At 47.7% G+C, this 18,676-nt stretch overlaps 1 protein-coding gene across 8 annotated transcripts in view; it reads left to right on the top strand.

Annotated features, from left to right (window-relative positions):
• Positions 1–18,676, top strand: part of OTULIN (OTU deubiquitinase with linear linkage specificity) — a 71,170-nt gene that overhangs the window by 25,296 nt on the left and 27,198 nt on the right. For 6 of the 8 annotated variants that reach the window (XM_082380364.1, XM_082380365.1, XM_082380366.1 and 3 more), the window contains 2 exons: positions 321–590; positions 3,155–8,476. In XM_082380364.1, the coding sequence (XP_082236490.1) occupies positions 321–590; positions 3,155–3,349 (465 nt within the window). In that variant the 3' untranslated portion in view covers positions 3,350–8,476. Of the gene's footprint in view, positions 1–320; positions 591–3,154; positions 8,477–18,676 lie in introns of those variants that run through there. The other 2 variants (XM_082380369.1, XM_082380370.1) reach the window with 1 other exon arrangement.

An 18,676-nucleotide genomic window follows, 5' to 3' on the forward strand; every position in this document is an offset into this window, starting at 1 on the left:
CTCTCCTGTAAGTATTTCTGATTGACCGGTTTGATCTCTTTGCCTGGGAAGATAGAGGAGTTGAAATTCCCATTCCATGGCCCTAGAGTTCTCCTTAGTGCATTATACTTTTGTTTCAAGTTAGTGCAGGAAGAACTGAATAAGGAATTTGTGAGGTCTAAAAAGTACCATGGTTTGAGCTGGAAGCTTGAGCGTTGAGCGTTGGTACGTGACCCATGGTCGCCTGCCTGTTTTGAAAATAATTTTGTGCTCATCGTGTGGAATTTTACCAGGGACTTTTAGAACAACAATTTAATTATTATGTAACTTCCTTATTACAGTGGACAGGCTTGGCTGAACTGAGAACTGCTGAAGCGAGGCAGATAGCTTGTGATGAACTGTTCACGAATGAAGAAGAGGAGTACAGCCTCTATGAAGCTGTAAAATTTCTAATGCTAAACAGAGCCATCGAACTATATGATGATAAAGAGAAGGGAAAGGAAGTACCATTTTTCTCTGTGCTTCTGTTTGCTCGGGATACGTCAAATGACCCCGGACAGCTGCTGAGGAACCATCTCAACCAGGTGGGACACACCGGTGGCCTTGAACAGGTGAGTGGTACCTTTGGGAGTATATTAGCCCAAAACAGCAGCTTCAGCCGTCAAACATCATCTCAGTTTTTGTGGGTCAGGAGTTGAGGAGCAGCTTAACTGTATGGCTCTGGCTCAGGGTCTCGGGAGGTTGCAGTTGAATCTTGTTCAGGGCTGCAGTCATCTGAGGGCGTGATTGGGGCTGGAGGGTCCACTTCCAGCATGGCACACTCACCTGGCTGTTGGCAGGAGGCCTCAGTCCCTCACTGGTAGTTAGTGGGAGGGTTCTGTTCCTCACCATGTGGGGCTGCTTGAGTGTCCTTGTGACATGGCGGCTGGCTTCTCTCAGAAAGTGATCCAAGAAGAGAGCAAGGAGGAAGCTCCAGTGCCTTCTATGATCTAGTCTTGCGAGTCACACATGGTCAATTACACTATATTCTGTTTGTTAGAAGCAAGTCACTTAATCCTTCCCACATTCAAGCGAGGAGTGCCAAAGAATTGTGAACCTATTTTATAACCACCATGGTTATCTCAGCCTGGGCTTTCTTCTGTAGTGTGGTGGATGGGATCAGTACCCTTGGCTCCAGTAAACAAATAAACCAAGCACTTGGAAGAGTCCTCTGAAGGGTCTTGGTTTTTTTTTTTTTTTTTTGCTGCGTTGCGTGGCACGTGGGATCTTAGTTCCCTGACCAGAGATCGAACCCGTGCCCCTTGCAGTAGAAGTGCAGAGTCATAACCACTGGACTGCCAGGGAAGTCCCTGAAGGGTGTTGTTTAATCTTGGAAGCTGTAGCTGTATTATTAGGTAACATCCTTTAGAAATAGAAATGGAGTCACTTTAGCCAGTAGAGCCCAGCCTGCTCTTAGAGCTTTCACAGATATGCTAAGTTTGGAGTTTCACACAGAGACCCAGTACTGTCGTGTGGGTCAGCAGTTGACTCACCACACACTGCACTATCTACCTTTGGTGTGTTCATTACGTTGCCCCGAACAGCTGAAGTGTGTTTTTAGTGGAGTAGCCAACCACTAGAATGGCATTAAGTCTCTCTATCCAGAGTGCTACTTTCCTGCTTGCACGGCTGACTCTGGTGCTTACCTTTTCCTGGTACAGAGGAAAGAGCAAAGAGGTGGTCACTGCTGGGTCAGGCAGGATTGAAGATAAAACTATTTTTAAAAATTTTCTGTACTCCGAATGTAAGTTACTTAGGTCTCCTGAACCATTACAGATACCTTGCAGTAACAAGCCTGGTAGAGTGTGGTTTGCATATTAGACTGAAGTTAATCCTTTCCGAGTCCCTACAAGGTCTGCTGTAACATTTTTTAAATAATGGTTTTACTGAAATATGATTTACATATCATGAAGTTTACCCTTTTGACGTGTGTAACTCAGTGGTTTTTAGTTTGTTTATAGAGGTCTGCAGCTATCACGGCAGCCTAATTTTAGACCATTTTCTCACCCCTGCAGGAAACCCCATGCCCTCATTCCCTTTTCTCCAGCCCTAGGCAGCCACTAATTTACTTTCTGTTGTTATAGATGTGCCTATTCTGGGCATTTCATATAAATGGAATCTTATAATATGTGGTCTTTTATGACTGACTTCTTTCACTGAGCCTGATGTCTTCAAGTTTCATCCATATTGCAGCATGTATCAGTACTTCATTCCTTTTTATTAACAATAATATTCCATTGTATGGATATATCACATTTTGTTCATCCATTTGAGTTGTTTCCACTTTTTAGCAATTATAAATAATCCTGCTGTGAACATTATTTACAAGTTTTTTGTGTGGAACTGTGCTTTCAGTTCTCTTGGGTATTTACCTAGGAGTGGAATTGCTGGGCCACTTGGTAATTCTGTGTTTAAAATTTTGAGGAACTGCCAAACTTTTTAAAAGCAGCTACACTGTTTTACATCCCCTCCAGCAATGTTTCAGAGTCCCATTTTTTTACATCCTTACCACACTTCTTTCTTTTTTTTTTTTTAAATTGAGGTGAAGTTCATATAACACAAAATTAACCATTTTAAAGTGTACAACTCAGTCACTTTCGGTACCTCTGCGGTGTTGTGTGACCATCACCTGTGTCAAGTTCCAAAACTGTTTCCTTCCCCTGAAAGAAAACCTGGTGCCCGTTCAGCAGTCGCCCCCAGTGATTATCTGTTTGATTGTAGCCATTCGAGCGGGTGGGAAGTGGTATCTCACTGTGGGTTTGGTTTGCATTTCCCTGATGACTTTTCATGTACTTACTGGTATTTGCATATCTTCTTTGGAGAAATATCTGTCCTATTCAAGTCTTTTGCCCAATTTTTAAACTGGTTATTTGCTTCTTTATTGTCGCGTTGTAAGGTGTTCTTTGCATGTTCTGTACACGCATCCCTGATCAGGCACAGGATCTCTTCTTGATGATGTGCTTGCTTATAACGACCCATATACACGAAAGGACGGGGGCTGGGCCCACGGGGAGGAAGAAGGGCTGTGGCTGAGCCGTGCCGTGCACCTCGGGGATACCAGGGCGGGAGCGGGTGGCGAGCCGCATCCTTCACTGTGGCTTCCCGCCACACCCTTCAGTGTCTGCTCTTCCCCCAGGTTGAGATGTTCCTTCTCGCCTACGCCGTGCGCCACGCCATTCAGGTGTACCGGCTCTCCAAGTACAGCACCGAAGAGTTCGTCACCGTCTATCCCACCGACCCCCCCGGGGACTGGCCAGTGGTGACCCTGATCGCCGAGGATGATCGGCACTACAACATCCCTGTCAGAGTGTGCGAGGAGACGAGTCTGTGAGACACGCTCGGGCGGCCCGGCGACTCGGCCAAGGTGCACCGGCGGCTCCTCGGCTCGGGCCTCGGGCCCGCAGGCCCCTTGGGATGAGCTCTGAGCACTCTTGGGCCCTGTGAGCCAAGCTGGGCTGGAATGCTCTGAAGACTAGCTTTTGATAATCAGAATTAATCAAGTTTTTCCCCTCACCTATGATGCAATATGTTTCACTGGGGGCCTTCAGAGCACACCTGTCGACAGGTGCAAACTGCATCTCCATAAAACAAACACATTTGTATCAGCGGAGACTTACTCTGGAGAGGAAAATACGCTCAGAGCTCTCTCTAGTCGTAAACTGGCTTTCCGTTGTTTTTGAAGATGGTAATTTTTTTGTTGTGGTGGTAACGGGTCTCTGCAGTGCCCTTCCTGTGCACCTATGCGGTCTGCTTACATGGTAGGGTTCTGGGACAAAGCCTGCCAGTGGCCCAGCCGTAACATCCTCTGATAGTCTCATCGAGCAGTGGTTTGGATTTACACGTTAATTAAAGCTCTTCTAAGCAGATTGTCTAATGGAAGGTTAGGAACTGGGTCCCCAGTAGTGAGTTATTTAAAGGCTGGAGAAGGAGCTGCAGGGAGAGGCAGTGGCAGCAGGACGTCCTGGCTCTGAAGAACGTGACAGGCGCCTGCGGTTGGGAACACACCGGGTCTGGTGCTTGGTGCAGGCGCTGGGTGGTTGGCGGGCGAGCGCGGCTTGTCGCTCTCTAGGATCGGGGCTGTTCCTTAGTCTCCACTTCCATGGATTCACCATTTTATAGTCAGAACAAGGCTTAGATCCACCTGCTTTTTTAGAGGAGACCAAGGCCAAATTACTATTTTTTGGAGAATGCTTCCATTGCCAAATCCGTGTGGCTCCTCTGTTGGATGAATAACAGCAAAGCGTCTCAGGCTTTTCATGGGTAAGTTTAAAGAGAGCACGTGCTTAAAACTGACTGCAAAAGCATGGCCGAGCTGCATCTGCCCTTGATTTGGCTATGCCTGGGGTAGGCAGTGTTCTGGCCACGAGTGATTGCATGTCACAGGCTAGGGTGGTGCCTGGGGGCTGGACAGGGCAGCCCAGCTGAGTGTGGTCTGCATTAGGGCCCGAATCATCCACGTGGGGTGTGTACTGTGGCCACGGCGCAAGGGATGGGACGTGTCACTCTTTAGGACTGTGTCAGTGGCATCTGAATTGGCTCAGTATTTGTGGATGTGGTGTTACCCTGAAGCACTGAGCTTTATTTTATAGTAAGTAAGATCTTTATTTGGTCCAATTTAAGCTTATAGTTTATAAGCTATCTAATCTTTGGTTTTTTTTTTTCCTCAGAGGGGCAAACCTTTTGTGATAGTGTTAGTTTTGCTTTCACTTAAAAATTAAAATTCTTGGTTGAGAAAACTCAGAGGACCCATAAAACTATGCAGACTGTTACATTAATATTGGTATTTTTCCCATTACCTCATCAATAATATTCATCACGTTTTGGTAGCTACTTATTCATTGGAGTGTTTGAATTAAATTCTGCTCTAAATGTGTGTGAATGTGTTGGAGAGGCTTTGTTTTTCACTGTGAAATGCAATGGTGCCTCAAACAAGGAGGTACCTAGAAGCCAAATGAAAGTAAAAATGATGAATTCTTGTTGGCTTTGATGCTTCATTTTATGTAACTTAATTTTCATGTAACTTAAAACAGGAAATGCTTACCGTTCATTCTTGAACATTTTTAAAAGCACAACTTCAAACACTTAGGTTGTATAAGGCAGTAGGGGTCTGTGTCCATCTAACTGTTGGTTCATAGCCGCTGCTGAATTTAATAATAATCGTGATCACCTGTCTTTGCATTTTGCGAATGTTCTAATCTTAGTGAACTTGAGTTGAGCTGGGCTTCTGGGCAGCTTGTTTACATTTCATACTTTTTTCTTGTTCCTGTGTGTGATATTGTTAGAGTGTGTGCAGAAATTGTGGTCTTAACCACCCCATTGATAAAATTCAAAAGGCTGCGTTTAAGTTGCTCTCTGCCCCAAGGCCTTATTACACTCTGCTCTCAGACTGCCATCCAGGCTTAGAGGGATCACAGCATAAGAGAAGTAAAGCTTTCAAAGAAACAGTCCTTCAGGAAATATAGATGATTGGCCAACTTTAAAAATATTTTTTTTGTTGCAACATGCAAATACGGTTGCCCCAAGTTTTAATTCCATTTTTCATTCCTGGTCTTGGCCTGGTCGGGTGACAGCAGCAGAATTGAAATTGAATTGAGACCAAAATGGATTCAGGAGGATAATCTACTCAGAGGGAATTTCTAAAATGATAGTGTTCCAGAAAAAGGAAGATAGTAGGAACGACACTGTGCTTACTTTCTATCCCAGAGTTTATTGCAAGAGTTCAGTGGTTTTGGACCCTATGGTCTTGGCAGAAGGATAATGTCTACCTTAAACAGGCGTGACTTATACCTTTGAGCTCATTTAAGGTGCATTAAACCTAAAAGAATTTCCCTGTAACAAGTTCCATGGAATTAACGCTGCTCCCTCAGAACTTTTCCCGCTTCCCCTCCTCACCTGCTAAGCTCCTACATTTACAGCATCCATTGATTTCACTCATAACACATGGAACAGTGATGGTGGCCGTTGAGAACAAGCTGCCAATGTGCACTCTTTCACTTATGATCTCAGCGTCGGGGTGGGGGGGGGATTTGATCTGAAATGTCAGTTCCTCTTCCTTAGAATCCAGCATATCCAAAAATGCTTTAAAAAGACAGAACAGGATTGACCCTGCTGTCTAGATAGAGCCATTTACACTTTGGTTATTCTGTTATACATTCGGTTAATATCTGGTAAATACTGATGTTTTTCTTTGATTGTGGAAAACAGACATTGCCTTTGTTTTCTTTCATTATTCTTTTTTCCCTCCAATTCTAGAGCTTATCGGGTAAAATCTCAGGCCACATGAATCTCACACCTCTGTTGGAAGAAACACCTTTGTTGGTTTTTGTGTGCTTGTGTTTTCCTTTGTTTTTTAAGAGGCTGTGTTATTCCTCCTGCCCTCTTCACCCCAAGGTGCTCTTTCACTTAAGAGTTTGTAGTCTGCATTTTGAAGAGCTTCCAGGTGGTGACTATTAGGTGCTGTCTGCCCTTTAATGATCTAGCATTCTTACATCACAGCGTAGAAGTAGGACTCAAATAGACTTCCTGGCTTTTTCTCCTTTTTGGTGTTAAAGTTTGATTGTTTTCCTCTCTGTCTCTTTCTAAAGCAAGACTTTGCAGGTTCTCCCCCTTTGAAAGCCAGAAAGTGTTTTCAGAAGTATGGGGAATGTTACTTGTAGGCATACACAAAAATACATAGGTGCCTTTTTTAAAAGATCTGTATCTACTTAAAAACAATAAAAAGGAAGCCCTGAATGTGTGTGGAGTGAATCTGAATCTGAAATGTGTGTGAAAGGTATAGAATCCCCAAACAGTTGAGCAAAGGCAGGGCACAGTGTCAAGTAATTTAAAAATGGCCCAAGGAACTGTAAGAAGTGAACTGAAGAAGGAGGAACTGATTTTAGATTAAAAATGCCTTTTAAAAACAAAGCAACAGACGCCTGACAGACAGACCTCCATGGCTTACGTTATACAAGGATAAAAATCTGAACCGGTGGAAGACTTCTGTGCGTGGATTCTGCAAATTCCTTTTTCTAAAGTTTAAGTCCCCTACTTAACAGAAGGAGACTATGTAATGCTTAACTCTTTCAGAAAAACTTCTTGGTGATGTCTTCTGAGGGGCTGGAGAGATCAGGGAGCCAGTGCTGAGTTATGCAGTGAATTAAGACATGGGCAGCTGATGATTAACACCTGTGTGATCCAGTTAATAACTTGGAACCGTGAGAAGCACAAAACTAAACTGGTTTGGCTGCTCCCACCCTTGGTAGCAGTAGCAGTAGGAGCAAGGCAGGCTCGGCCGTGACCAGAAGGCACGTGTGTGTATGTATGAATATGCCTGCTTGCTGGCCTGCAGTCGCGTTGGGACGTTCTTATGTACGCGAGGTCCCGCAGCCTGAGACCCGGCCACATTTGGGAGGGTGAAGGTGAGCTGTCCCATTTGTTGCATTTTTTTTTCATGGTAAATTGATATTTATTACTGGGAATGGTGGGATGGGTTAGTAGGCATAATTGAACTATACAGAGTGGTCGTTAAGTCTGGAGATAATAGATGATTGTAGTGAAAAGTCATATCAACAAGCCATTTATTATGTATATCTCTGTTCCCAGGCCTTTATGGCCATCTGTATATTTCCATATTTTGAATACTCATTAATAGGGAGAACACTGACCAGAGCTTTATCGCATTCTTGTTGATTTCTTGGGTATAGTTGTGGGTCGGGAGTGAAATCGCCAAGACATGGGTAATCCAAGGAAAGGATACGGGGCTGGAGATAACCACAGTCTCGGCAATCTTTTGGGGGTGGTTGAGCTTAATTCTGAACTTTAAAATAATTTTTTTGTACTTAAGACCTTTTGTATAATGAAGAATGCCTTGATCTGTATTCTCAAAAATGGTGCTAAAATATGGTACTCCTACAGGAACCAGAGCAATCCACGGTAATGTTGGTCACCTCGAGTATTTCGTTGTGGGAAGAAAGCCAAAGTGAATGTATTTAATGAGCTCCCTTCTCGTTTCCATTGTCTTCATAAAAACGTTTTGGTATCGTTACTCGCGTTTTAGCCGCTTCCGACTCTCTGTGTTGTGAATTCGCAGAGGGTAAACGACCCACCTTCTGTCTCTGGCGGTGGTTTCCCTTCCGTGTCAGCGGGGCTGCAGAGGGAGGGCAGCCGGGAACGTGGTGTGAACCTGGCCCGCTCGTCTTGGCTTGCTTAGCAGAGTGTCCTGTTTACACTGTAAAGTGTCAGCATTTGTCAGGAACCGCGCCTGCTCAGAAAACTGTGCCCTCAAGGCTCCCGTCAGCCTGGGGCCTTGGTCCTACGTGCATCCGCGGCAGGAGTCTCCTCGGTGATGTGCTGAGGCTTGTCTTCGCTGTCAGAGGCAGAGCCTACTCGGGTTTTGCCGCTGGTCCCCTGTAGCACACCTGGCCACTAAGGATTGTAAGAATAAAGAAAAAACAGAAAATAAAAACTCAGAAGCCTGGCTGTGTCGCTCTGGTTAAACGCCTGACTTTGAGGACCTGGGAGATTTGGGTTCAGTGCTTTAAACTTTCCAGCACCTCCAAGACGGGCCTGTGATGCCTGATGACTTTACAGTGCTGAGCCTGTAGGAAGGGATCCCCCCAAATTAGATGCACACTTCTGGGCTTCTTGGGTCTGGATTCAAGACCAGTCTCATCACCCACTGCTCGGGGGAGCTGGGCCCAGTGACCCCGCCTCTGTAGCCTCAGTCCTCACCTCCACCACGGTCTGTGTCCCCTGCGGGTGGGGGGAAGCAAGGTGCAAGCACTCAACAGCGGCTTCCGGGAAGATCCCCTAGACCTGCAGAGCAGGGCTGCAGTCACAGTCAGACCCAGCCTGGCCGTGTGTTTGCCGAGGAGGGGCCCTCAGCGTGTGCAGCATTCTTGGGTGTTCAAGAACCATCCAGACCGATGGAAACGCACCCAGGAGTGTGATAGCAAGAACTTGTATGCACTGCGTATGAATCGGACTGCCACTGAAAGAGGTTAATCATCTGAAGAAGGGGGAAGCCAGCGGGCTTTCAAAGGTATTCTTGGGGTTAGAGAATGAAGTTTCGGCCAGCGGTGCCCTACCTTCCTGCGAGTCAAAGCACTGAGTCTTTGCAAAATGGTGCTGGGCTTCTGAAGAACCCACTGCTTAGGGGTTGGGCATCCAGAGAGCAGTAGTGGCAGGTTGGTGATGGCAGCAAAAAGACCTCCCATGCTGAACAGCAACAGCAAGCTCTTCTTCCTTCACTGCCCCGTTCAGTTGGGTTAATAAACTCAGTGCTGTAAATACCCTCTCCCCTTTCCCCCTCCTCTTGTCTGAGTTGTGGTGCTGTCCTCAATTCCGAGGGCGGCGTTTCTGGCGTTTCTCCTCCATCGCCCCCCCCCCCCGACAGTAGGAAGCGTGGAGAAAAACAGGGATCTGGGCCATGGGTCCTAGGGAGGCCCTTAGGAATTATAACCAGCAAATGATCAAGAAAATGCCAACTGCCATGTGTGTAAAACGAGAGTATTTATGTGTACATACAGTACATTCCCACTTACCATGTCTCCCTTGTTCGAAACCTGGGCATTCTTTCTGCACGTTCTCTAAATTGTCTCCCCTTCCCACTCCTCCAGCCCTTGCCTCTTGTCTGGGCCCATGACCAGTGGCCTGGTAATGACCTTCTGACTTGCTGGGTCAGGAGCGTTCATTCCAGATTTCCGGCCCCCAGCACAGCTCCAGAGGCAACACCGATTTGGCCCTTGGGCGGAGAAGCCCAGGGTGACACTCTCCCAGTCAGCCCCCTGGGGCTGAGTGCGGATTTTTCTGCTCCCCTGTCCACGACCCTTCAGCCCAGGCCTGCACCCTTGCAAGACCCTAGCAAGATGGCTGAGAGGTCCGGCGATGGTGGTTTTTCGTTCTCTGTTACTATTTGGAATATGCATTTAAGCTAAGGACACTGTCTTCCAAATAACCTGCCTAGTGCCGTCTCCCGAAATCAAAAACTGGGATGCAGTTTATGGCAGATAAAAACACTGCCATGCTGTGCCATTCCTTAGGAGACCGCACTCCTCAGAGGGTTGGAGAGAATGCTGAGAACGTGAAGAGCAGACACGCCATGGAAGTTGTCTTTCACGTCCTTGGAGATCACATCCTAATTGTGCTAGTTGGTGAGGAGCTGTGATAGACTAAGGCTTAAAAAAAAATCTTTAGAACACTTGTATAATTAACATCATTGACTATTTCCAGTGTTCTCAATTGTAAGTGGTGCTGTAATGAGCCTTCTCATTCATCGGTCTTTTTATGCATCCTTAAGTTGACCCTGTTTAAGGCTCTTGAAACGAATTTCCAACCTTCCCTTAAAAGAGTTGCAGGAATTTCACCCTCACCAGCAGATACTGCGGAGCCCGCTTCATTGTCCCCTGGGTGACACTAGGGGTAATTTAATTTTAAACTTTGACCACCTGGCAAGAAAAAAAAAAATGAAAAGAGAAAGGAAGGCGTTCAGCTTTAAATGGCTTTCGATTCTCATAAGGGTGAACATTTTCCCTAGATATTTATGGGTCAGTGGTACTTCTTCCCTGCGTTGCTTTTTTACGTCCTTTGCCCGTGACATTAACTTCTTTCCCTAGTTGAGTGTAAGCTTGGAACATGTCACCGAATTGTCCTCTGAAGAGGTGCCACTGATCGGCATTCCGCTGCAGAGCAGGAGGGCGTTTCCTTAGGCCCTTTGCCAGCGCCGAGCTCTGTCAAACTTTGCTCTTTGCTGAGTTGACAGTTGGACTTTTCAATCTGTGTTCCCTTCCTCGAGCGAGGCCGAGCCTGTTTGCCTTTGTAGAAGCCATTCACGGGTCAGTTTCTGGGCGCTCTCTGCTCATTCCCTTTGCCCAGCTGTTCACAGTCTCTAACTAGGCAGTTGTATGTGAGAATGCTTTCGGTCTCCCATCTGTATCTCACAGAGAGACTTAGGGCTGGGAGCTTCCAGAAGGGAAGGCCAGCAGAGGGGCTGTCAGCGATCTGTGTCGAGCCCTTTTGGGGGAACTGGCTCAGGTTATCTTAGTTCATGGAGAGCTTGACCTTAGCGACAAGAAGAGGGGGTCGGAGATGAGAAGACTGCGAGGAAGAGGGCTGTTACGCAGGTGGCCTAGACTCAGCGTGTGTGCAGGCGACGCACGTGTGAATGACTTCATTCATTCACCAAGGCGTGTCTGCTCTGGGCAGGCACGTGCCAAAATGGGATGCGAGACGAGCTGGCCCAGCGCTCCGCTCCCCATCCCTCCCGGCCCCTCTGAGGCCCTCTCACCCCTCCCCGTGCATTTGTAACAGATGAGCTGGACCAGGGATGGAATCGCTGATCACTTACTGCCTGGTCTGGAGTTGGAGCAGGAGGAAGGAGGGAGGGCGGAGGCTAAGAGGTTTTACTCTTGGTAGTTGCTTGCTGTCTTATGCCAGCCTTGCTTCCTGGGCCTGCCCGGGGCTCAGCTCTTGTTCTCTCGTTCTCACACAGGGTGCTTCCAGGGGTCTTTGGAGACCCCGCTGCCCCCAGCTCAGGACCTCTCCTCAGCAGTTCTCATGAGGTGGCTGATGGTCCCTCCCCTGGCCCACCACTTCCTCCTTTGCAGTGCCAAGGGTCCAGTGTTAACCTCTAGCTTCTTTCTGCTGAGGCCCATTCACCCCCTTAGGACCTGAGATGACCCCCAGGTCAGCTGGTTGATCTGTGTCGCCCAGGCCTGGTTCACGGGGAAGACCTCGGCGCCTTCTGCCCCGGTGAACGTGGCACGTGCCGCCACCCCAGCGCCCCCTCTCCTGCAGCTCACGCTTCCATCAGACCTGACGGGCGAGGAGGACACCCGTCCACCGAGCGCCCCCCACGGTAGGGGCCCACCTCAGGGTCTCTGAGTGTCTCCTGCAGAGCCGAGTCGTCGGGGTTAAAGTGTCAAGGGACCCCCTTTCCCCACCCCACCAACGCGCGTGCGCACACACCCCTGAGGAGGGGCGGGGCTCCGTGTAGCGCCGCGAGGAAACCATCTCTCCAAATCCGCTTTTTAAAATACCTCTTCTTGGTCCTTTGACGCCCTCATGGTGAGTGAGGGATGGAAGCGGAAACAGGTTCTGGAAGGGGGGGGGGGTGACGTTAAGCTTGGAGCAGGAGGCTGGGGCGCCATCAGGAGTCCCCGTTTTGTACTGCTGCTTCTCTTTGGCGTCAGCTTCCTCCTTTCTGGCCGAGCCCTTGCTTACTGCACGTAGCCCAGACTCAGCCTGGCGCCCACCCGGGTAAGCGCAGGGCCCTCCTTTCAGCACCCCAGTGCCTAGCGAGACAGGAGGGGCCAGCCTGGAGGGGCAGGGCGAGGTTGGCAGGCTGCTGGGAGTGACTGTGCAGGTTGTGCACTGCAAAACTGTAGATGTCGTTCACATGATGGTCCAGGAGGACACATGAGCTTGGAGAAACAAGAACCAGTTTGGAGGCTTTTAGCATCCAGGCCTTAGGTGACCCGGAGCCCCTGAACTAAGCAGTGGGACTAAGACACTGCAGAGGAAGGGACAGAAGTGAGAGATAGAGAGAGAGAACCGACAGGGTTAGTGACTTGACTGAGGGAGAGGTGGGACACGGTGTGGGCTGGTTTCTGGGTGGGTGCTCATGAGGTTCATCTAGTCAGGAGATGGCATGGGGGGCGGGGCAGGAAGGGTGCCAAGGCCCCTCTGGGACCCTCTGAGGAGATGTTGGGAGGTGACTGGACCGCAGCTCTTGAACAGGTCATGGCTGGAAAAACAGCCCTGGGGATCCCCAGCGTGTATTTGGAATTGGAAACAGGTCCAGGTTAGGTCACCCGGGAGTGTGTAGAACTGGATTCCCAACTAAGGTGGGAGCAGGCCTGGGGCCTGGGGTGTAGGGGGCCGCTTTGAGTCTTTCTTAAAGAGAGTGGAATTAAATAGCATTGAGAAACACAGTTGGAGGGTGAGGAAGGCTGCTGAAGTCTGGGCAGTGGCAGCATTTAGGGGAAAGGCAGAAGAACAGAGCTGAAATAGGATGTGGCGTTGCCAGGCACGGGGAAGAAATTGCTTTTTGACTCCATCATGTGTGAACTTGGGAGCCTCTGTCCTAACAGGGCCCCAGGGCTGGGAGAGACCATAGCCGACCACAGCCAGCTTTCCTCAGCCACTTGCCATTACAGCAAGAGAGCCTGGTACGTGAAGCAGATGAAAGAATTTTAGGTGTGTAGTATAATGTAAAGTTTGATAATAATAATTCTATTTGTTCATTCTGTTTTGGTCTTTGGATTCAAAGGTTCTGAACCTAAGGTACGATTAGTCTTTGTTTTGTTCTATAAAAGCTCTAGTAGTTTTTCTTTGTTGAAAGCAGGCCGGCAGTAATGTTCATAGATTTGTTGGCTGGGGCACTTCCAAACCACTTGGAAGGTTAGCAGACGTGCACCCCCGTCTTCACGCACTGCCATCTACGGCTCTGCAAATCCTGATGTCGCAGTAGATGAGGACTAGAAAAGATCTCGTTCTAGAGCAGAGGAGGCTGAACCAGAGGCATCCCATAACTTGCCTGGCTCACAGCTGATAAGCCACAGAGATAGAATTAGGCCTTGCGCTCCTGATTTCTTTTGTTCCTTTTGCATAAAGACCAGTGTGTTGAACTGTGAAGTTAGCATGGTATGTACTGGCTTGCATTGTCCAGTAAGAAGCCTGGAGCTTGTTGGGGGCAGAAAGTAAGAATATAAGCAATGCCAGTATACCTTTCATCCCAGCATTGCCTTTAACAGTGTTGGATAGGAAAACTTAGAAGACGGCATAGTTTTCTCCCTGATATTAACCGAAACACCCGTTAGATTGTATCTGTGAATGTATCCAAACTAGTTACCCTAAGGGGAAACATTCTGGAAGTTTGCTACCATTGTATAAGGTGCAGATGTGGTGGTTTGGGATAATTCACAGATAGGTAAAGAGGGGAGAGGCAGGCGTTTCAAAACCAGGAACTGGCTCGTGACAGTTACTTTGACATCCTCCTGATTGGAAGCCCTCAGCCTTCATAAACGAAGACAGGTATGAACACTAAAGGTCTTCTGCAATGTGAGGCAGGGTGGGGGTGAGGTGGGCTGGCGGCCGGGAATGGTTGTGCAGGTTGTGCACTGCAAAACTCTAGGAGGTGCCATTTACATCGCTGTCCAGGGGGACGCACGAGCCTGGAGAAGGAAACTGTTTTGGAGGCTTCTTTAGCATCTGGGCCTTAGGTGACCAGGAGCCCCTGAGCTAAGCCAGTGGGACTTAAGATGCAGAGGGAGGGAGGGATGTGCGAGAAACTAGGAGGGAAACTGATTGGGGTTAGTGGGACCCCCACCGGCGGGGGGGTGGGGGTGTCGTGGAGTAGGTTTTTGGGAGGATGATAATGTGATTCATCTGGGACATCAGGAGGAAGTGTGGGAGGGCTGAAGATTTGCCCCTTGCGGGAGGACTGCTCCCCATGGGGAAAGTTGACAATGCTTGGGCCAGCACAGCTCCACATCCTGGCATCACAGCCAAGCAGGAAGACATGCCATATCCCAAGTGCTGTGGGTGGAAAGAACGATGACCTCTTAGACTTCAAAAACCTGTAATATTAGCGGCAGTAATAGGGAAGCATGGTAGAGGTAGTGCTCAGATCTTTAACTCAAAAACGTCATGAAACAGTAAAGAAAATATGCGATCTCAAGCAAGTCAGTAGCATGCTAACATCCTTGTTGATTACAGGCAGGTAATAAAACACATTCTCTATATAATCTTTCATAGGAGGTTAAAAAAATGAGAGCCATCATTCTCTGAGGTTAAGACGTTAGGGTTTAAAAAGAGAAATGCTTTTCACATAAAGACTGATAAGAGCAAGAGTCCCTTAGATGTGGGCAGGAGGGGTTTTCACCTTCTGTTCCTCTCACTTTCCTAAAGCCGGGCTATCTGGTGTCCCCATTCTAGAAGGGGTGGGGAGAAGCCGGGCCTCAGAGAACTTTCAATATTATTGCAGTTATGGAAAGTAAAAATTCATCTTAGTACGGAATAAAATTTGAAGAAATAGGTCATATTTAAGTAAGACAGAGAGTTTGGGGAAATATCCCAGTGGGTAGAGGTTTCAGCTATTTACCAAGGCAAAGGGCGAAATTTTAATATCCATGTACGTTTGACAAAAAAGGGAAATTGTAGTCAGAAATAGATAACCACGTAATTTGGGGTGTGTAAACAGACTAATGGTTAGAATAAGAAAATCAAGAAACTAAAAGCAATCTCAATCAATATGCTGACCGTTCAAGCTTTACTTAAAGTAAAATTAGAGTATGAAAGCTATTTGACAATATATGAGCACAAACCTCCTCCCCTCCAAAAAAAATCCTCAAAAGAAAAGCACATATAAATGCTCTTAACAATGCAGAAACTTACATCTATTTAATACATACACAGCACTTGTTTAAATGCAACATATATTTTATACCAACCTCTGCAGTCAGTTTTAATCAAGGCTCCACAAATATTTTAATGTGATTGGTTTTGACAGTTTAAATTAAACCCACAGTTTTGATGAAAAACTGAAAAGCCTGTAAGCTGACAGCCACACAGAGAAAAGTGACTCCCAGAAGACTTACTTTTGTTAAAACAAAAAATTCTGGATCAGTGCTAATATTCAGATCTGAAACGGAGAACGAGGTAATTTTATTTTTCCATTGCAGGATCCTGTACCATGTTCTAAACCCCAGATCCTGCATAGACTGACTGTTAGACCAGGAAGGAGCCTTAGCAATAACGGCCTGAGCTTCTCATTGTTCAGCTGACCAACCTGGACAGAATCCCATTTGTGGCTCTGTCAGGACTCCTGAAGCTCTATGACTAGCTCCTTGGTCATTCCAGCTTTAGATATTTGCCCTCTCAATACATCGCTAAGCAAACCAAATAGAGCATGGGCCCAGGGAGCAGTGTATTTGCCCAGAAGCCCTGCGAATGTGGTACCCCTGGGGGCGTGGCCTGCTTCCCAGTGACTGACTGCCCCATGCTTTGGCTGCTGGGTGACTGGTGGTCATGGGAACCCTGTACCGCCTTTGTTCCACCAGAGTAACTTGAACTTCTCCTTCAGTATCTGGTTCATCCAAACTGTGGGTCCCCCATGTCCACAGCCCCACACTTCAGGGAACCAGAGTCCACCTGGCCGTAGTGTTTCCCACCCCGAAGACACCATTTCTTGTCCCTGGTTCATGGTTGGAGAACATCTGCCTCTAAATCTTATAGTAACGACCAATCTCCATACGTCACTGAATTTCCACAAAGCTGGATGGTGAACGAATGGTACAAGCATTTTTAGCTGGTCTGCCCCGTCTCCCCCCTTCTTGAACCTAAGGAGACCACATATATTGCTGGAGAGAGAAAGGCTTCCTGGCTCTCGTGCGCTTCTGTTTGCATGTACGGATTGTAGAAGCCGATGCCAAATCTTGTTAGTGAAGTGCACTTTGGGTTACATCTCCTAACTTAAAAAAAGGTACCATGTAGAAACGTGTGCTGAAGCCGTGGGTAGCTGACAGCAGTCTATAAAAGTGCGTGGATCTTACACAGTCTTTCAGAGAGCCTGGTTGATTGCCAATGAAGCAGAGAAAAAAATTCTTCTGGAACCACTTGGACTTGGCAAGGATGACTTAAAAAAAAAAAAGATTTGGAGGCACGTCTTTGGTGCTCTTCTTTGCGCAGAGTGCAGTAGCTAATAGTTCTGACCTCCCCTCTGGAGGAGAAAGTGAAATCTTAAGCTCTCACCAGCTCCTCTTCATTGTTTTCCCTTTTGAGGTCAGACAGTAAGCTCTATAATTCGTTACACCTTTTCTGACTCCGGAGTGGGGTTTGGGCTATTTTGATTTTGTAATAACATGTCCCTCATTTTGCACATTTGGGTAGTTAATTTTAGACATATAACCTTTAAAAGGGCAGGCAACAGGGTCTTTCCGTGTATCTTCAGATTTTCTCTACATCCTGTTTTATGTGTGGTTAGAGCAGTCGATGAATCACGTGATGTTTTGCTGCTTCAAAGGACAGAAATAGAGACTCCAAGTAACCACATAGAGGAGCATCCTGAATGTTTACCAAGCACGTTGCTTTAAAACATGCTTTTCTAGGTTCAAGTGCTTTTTATGAAAGAGCCGTGTGAGGGCGCTGCCTGAGGGTGCCTGTCTTCTCAGAAGGCGGGCAGGAGCTGCTTTTAGGGAATTGGCTGCACGCGCAACACAGATGTCTCAATACTTACAAATCTCCACGAGCTATAAAGCCCTGCTCATTGCGCTTTTGGTTATATATTTTTTAAAAAAGGTTAGGACTTAGAACAGAAAAGGCCCCTTTCCTGGACCGTGCACTGCTTTGACTGATGAAGACTTCGTCCTAGGTTTAGAGGTCAGCTCACCTGCAAAGAGGCCAGAAACCCTGACTGATCGGTACACACCAGCTCATGCAGTCCTGGGCACTGGTCTATGCAGAGGTTTACAGAACTAGAAAGATGTTTAAATACAAGAAAATATTTCTCAAGATAATGTCATTTAATTACAGCTATATAAATACTTCCTCAGTCTCTCTCCCACTTCAGTTTGAAGAAAAAGAAAAAACCCAGTCAGAGAACTACTGAGTCTTTAAATGGACGTGTTTCTGGAAACTAAGGGTACAAAAAAGTGGCTCTCCCCCCGCTCCTTCCTTCCAGAAGAACCCCAAATGAGAATGAGGTAGGAGGGTAGGGAGCTGTTAACTTTTTCACTTCTTGCTCTAGAGGTATCACTGAATAACTTTTCTGATATTTGGGAAATGCAGTGATTATCCCAATCCCAAGAGAGACCAGAAAAGGCTGCATGTGGGGACCACAGAGCTGGCTCCTGGTTGGGAAGTGCCCTGGGGTCTTGATGGAGCTGGACTACAGCGGAGCCCCCGGGCCTCCTTTCTCGTGGGCCTCCCGGGCACCTCCCGAGGTTATTTGCTGGGAGGACTCGGGGAGTCAAAAACCAAGCGCTTTTACTACTGTCGTGAAGCCTGGCCCCATCCCATATACCCTAAACTATCACTAAAAGTTTCCATTTCTGAGGGTGTGGGCCATCCCTGGACAGTTCCAGAGCCAAACCAACTGCTGGTGCAAAACACACATGCAAAACAAAGAAGATGGACTTTTGCACAAGACCAGCCTGAGGCAGGCAACGAGGGGGGCGTGCCTGGCTCTCACACAGTGACGTAAACCAGTGGCCTTTGTGCCCAAATTAAAGAGTCTCAGGCAAGTGAGGGCTTCCCGCTAACGTGCAAACCTCTGGACACGCCCTGAGCCGAGTGCCGGCCGGCAGGTCGCAGCCTGTCCTGACTTCCCTGGAGCAAGCCCGGCCTGCTTCCTCCTGCTCAGATCCTGGTGTCTCACCGATGCCAGTGACACTGAGGTCCCGCTCAGAGCCCGCAGCAGCTGCGTTGAGAATGACCTCGCCTGCGCCCCTCAGAAAGCAGAGAGGCCACGCGACAAGCTGCTCTTGACCTGAGCTGGCCCAGAGAAGGCCCTCGGGATGGAAAGACCACTGAGCAGCCCAGACTCACTTCTCAGCATCTAAATACAAGCAGCTTTATGCCCCCGTGGTTTTAGATCCTGTGTGTCTATGAGGCACGGGTCCACACTGAGAAAGTCACGTCTGGTCTTTCCACGGTCCTTGACTTTGAGACTCTCCAGGCA

Source organism: Balaenoptera borealis (genome assembly GCF_965194805.1).
Source record: "Balaenoptera borealis genome assembly, chromosome: 2".
Lineage (NCBI taxonomy): Eukaryota > Metazoa > Chordata > Mammalia > Artiodactyla > Balaenopteridae > Balaenoptera > Balaenoptera borealis.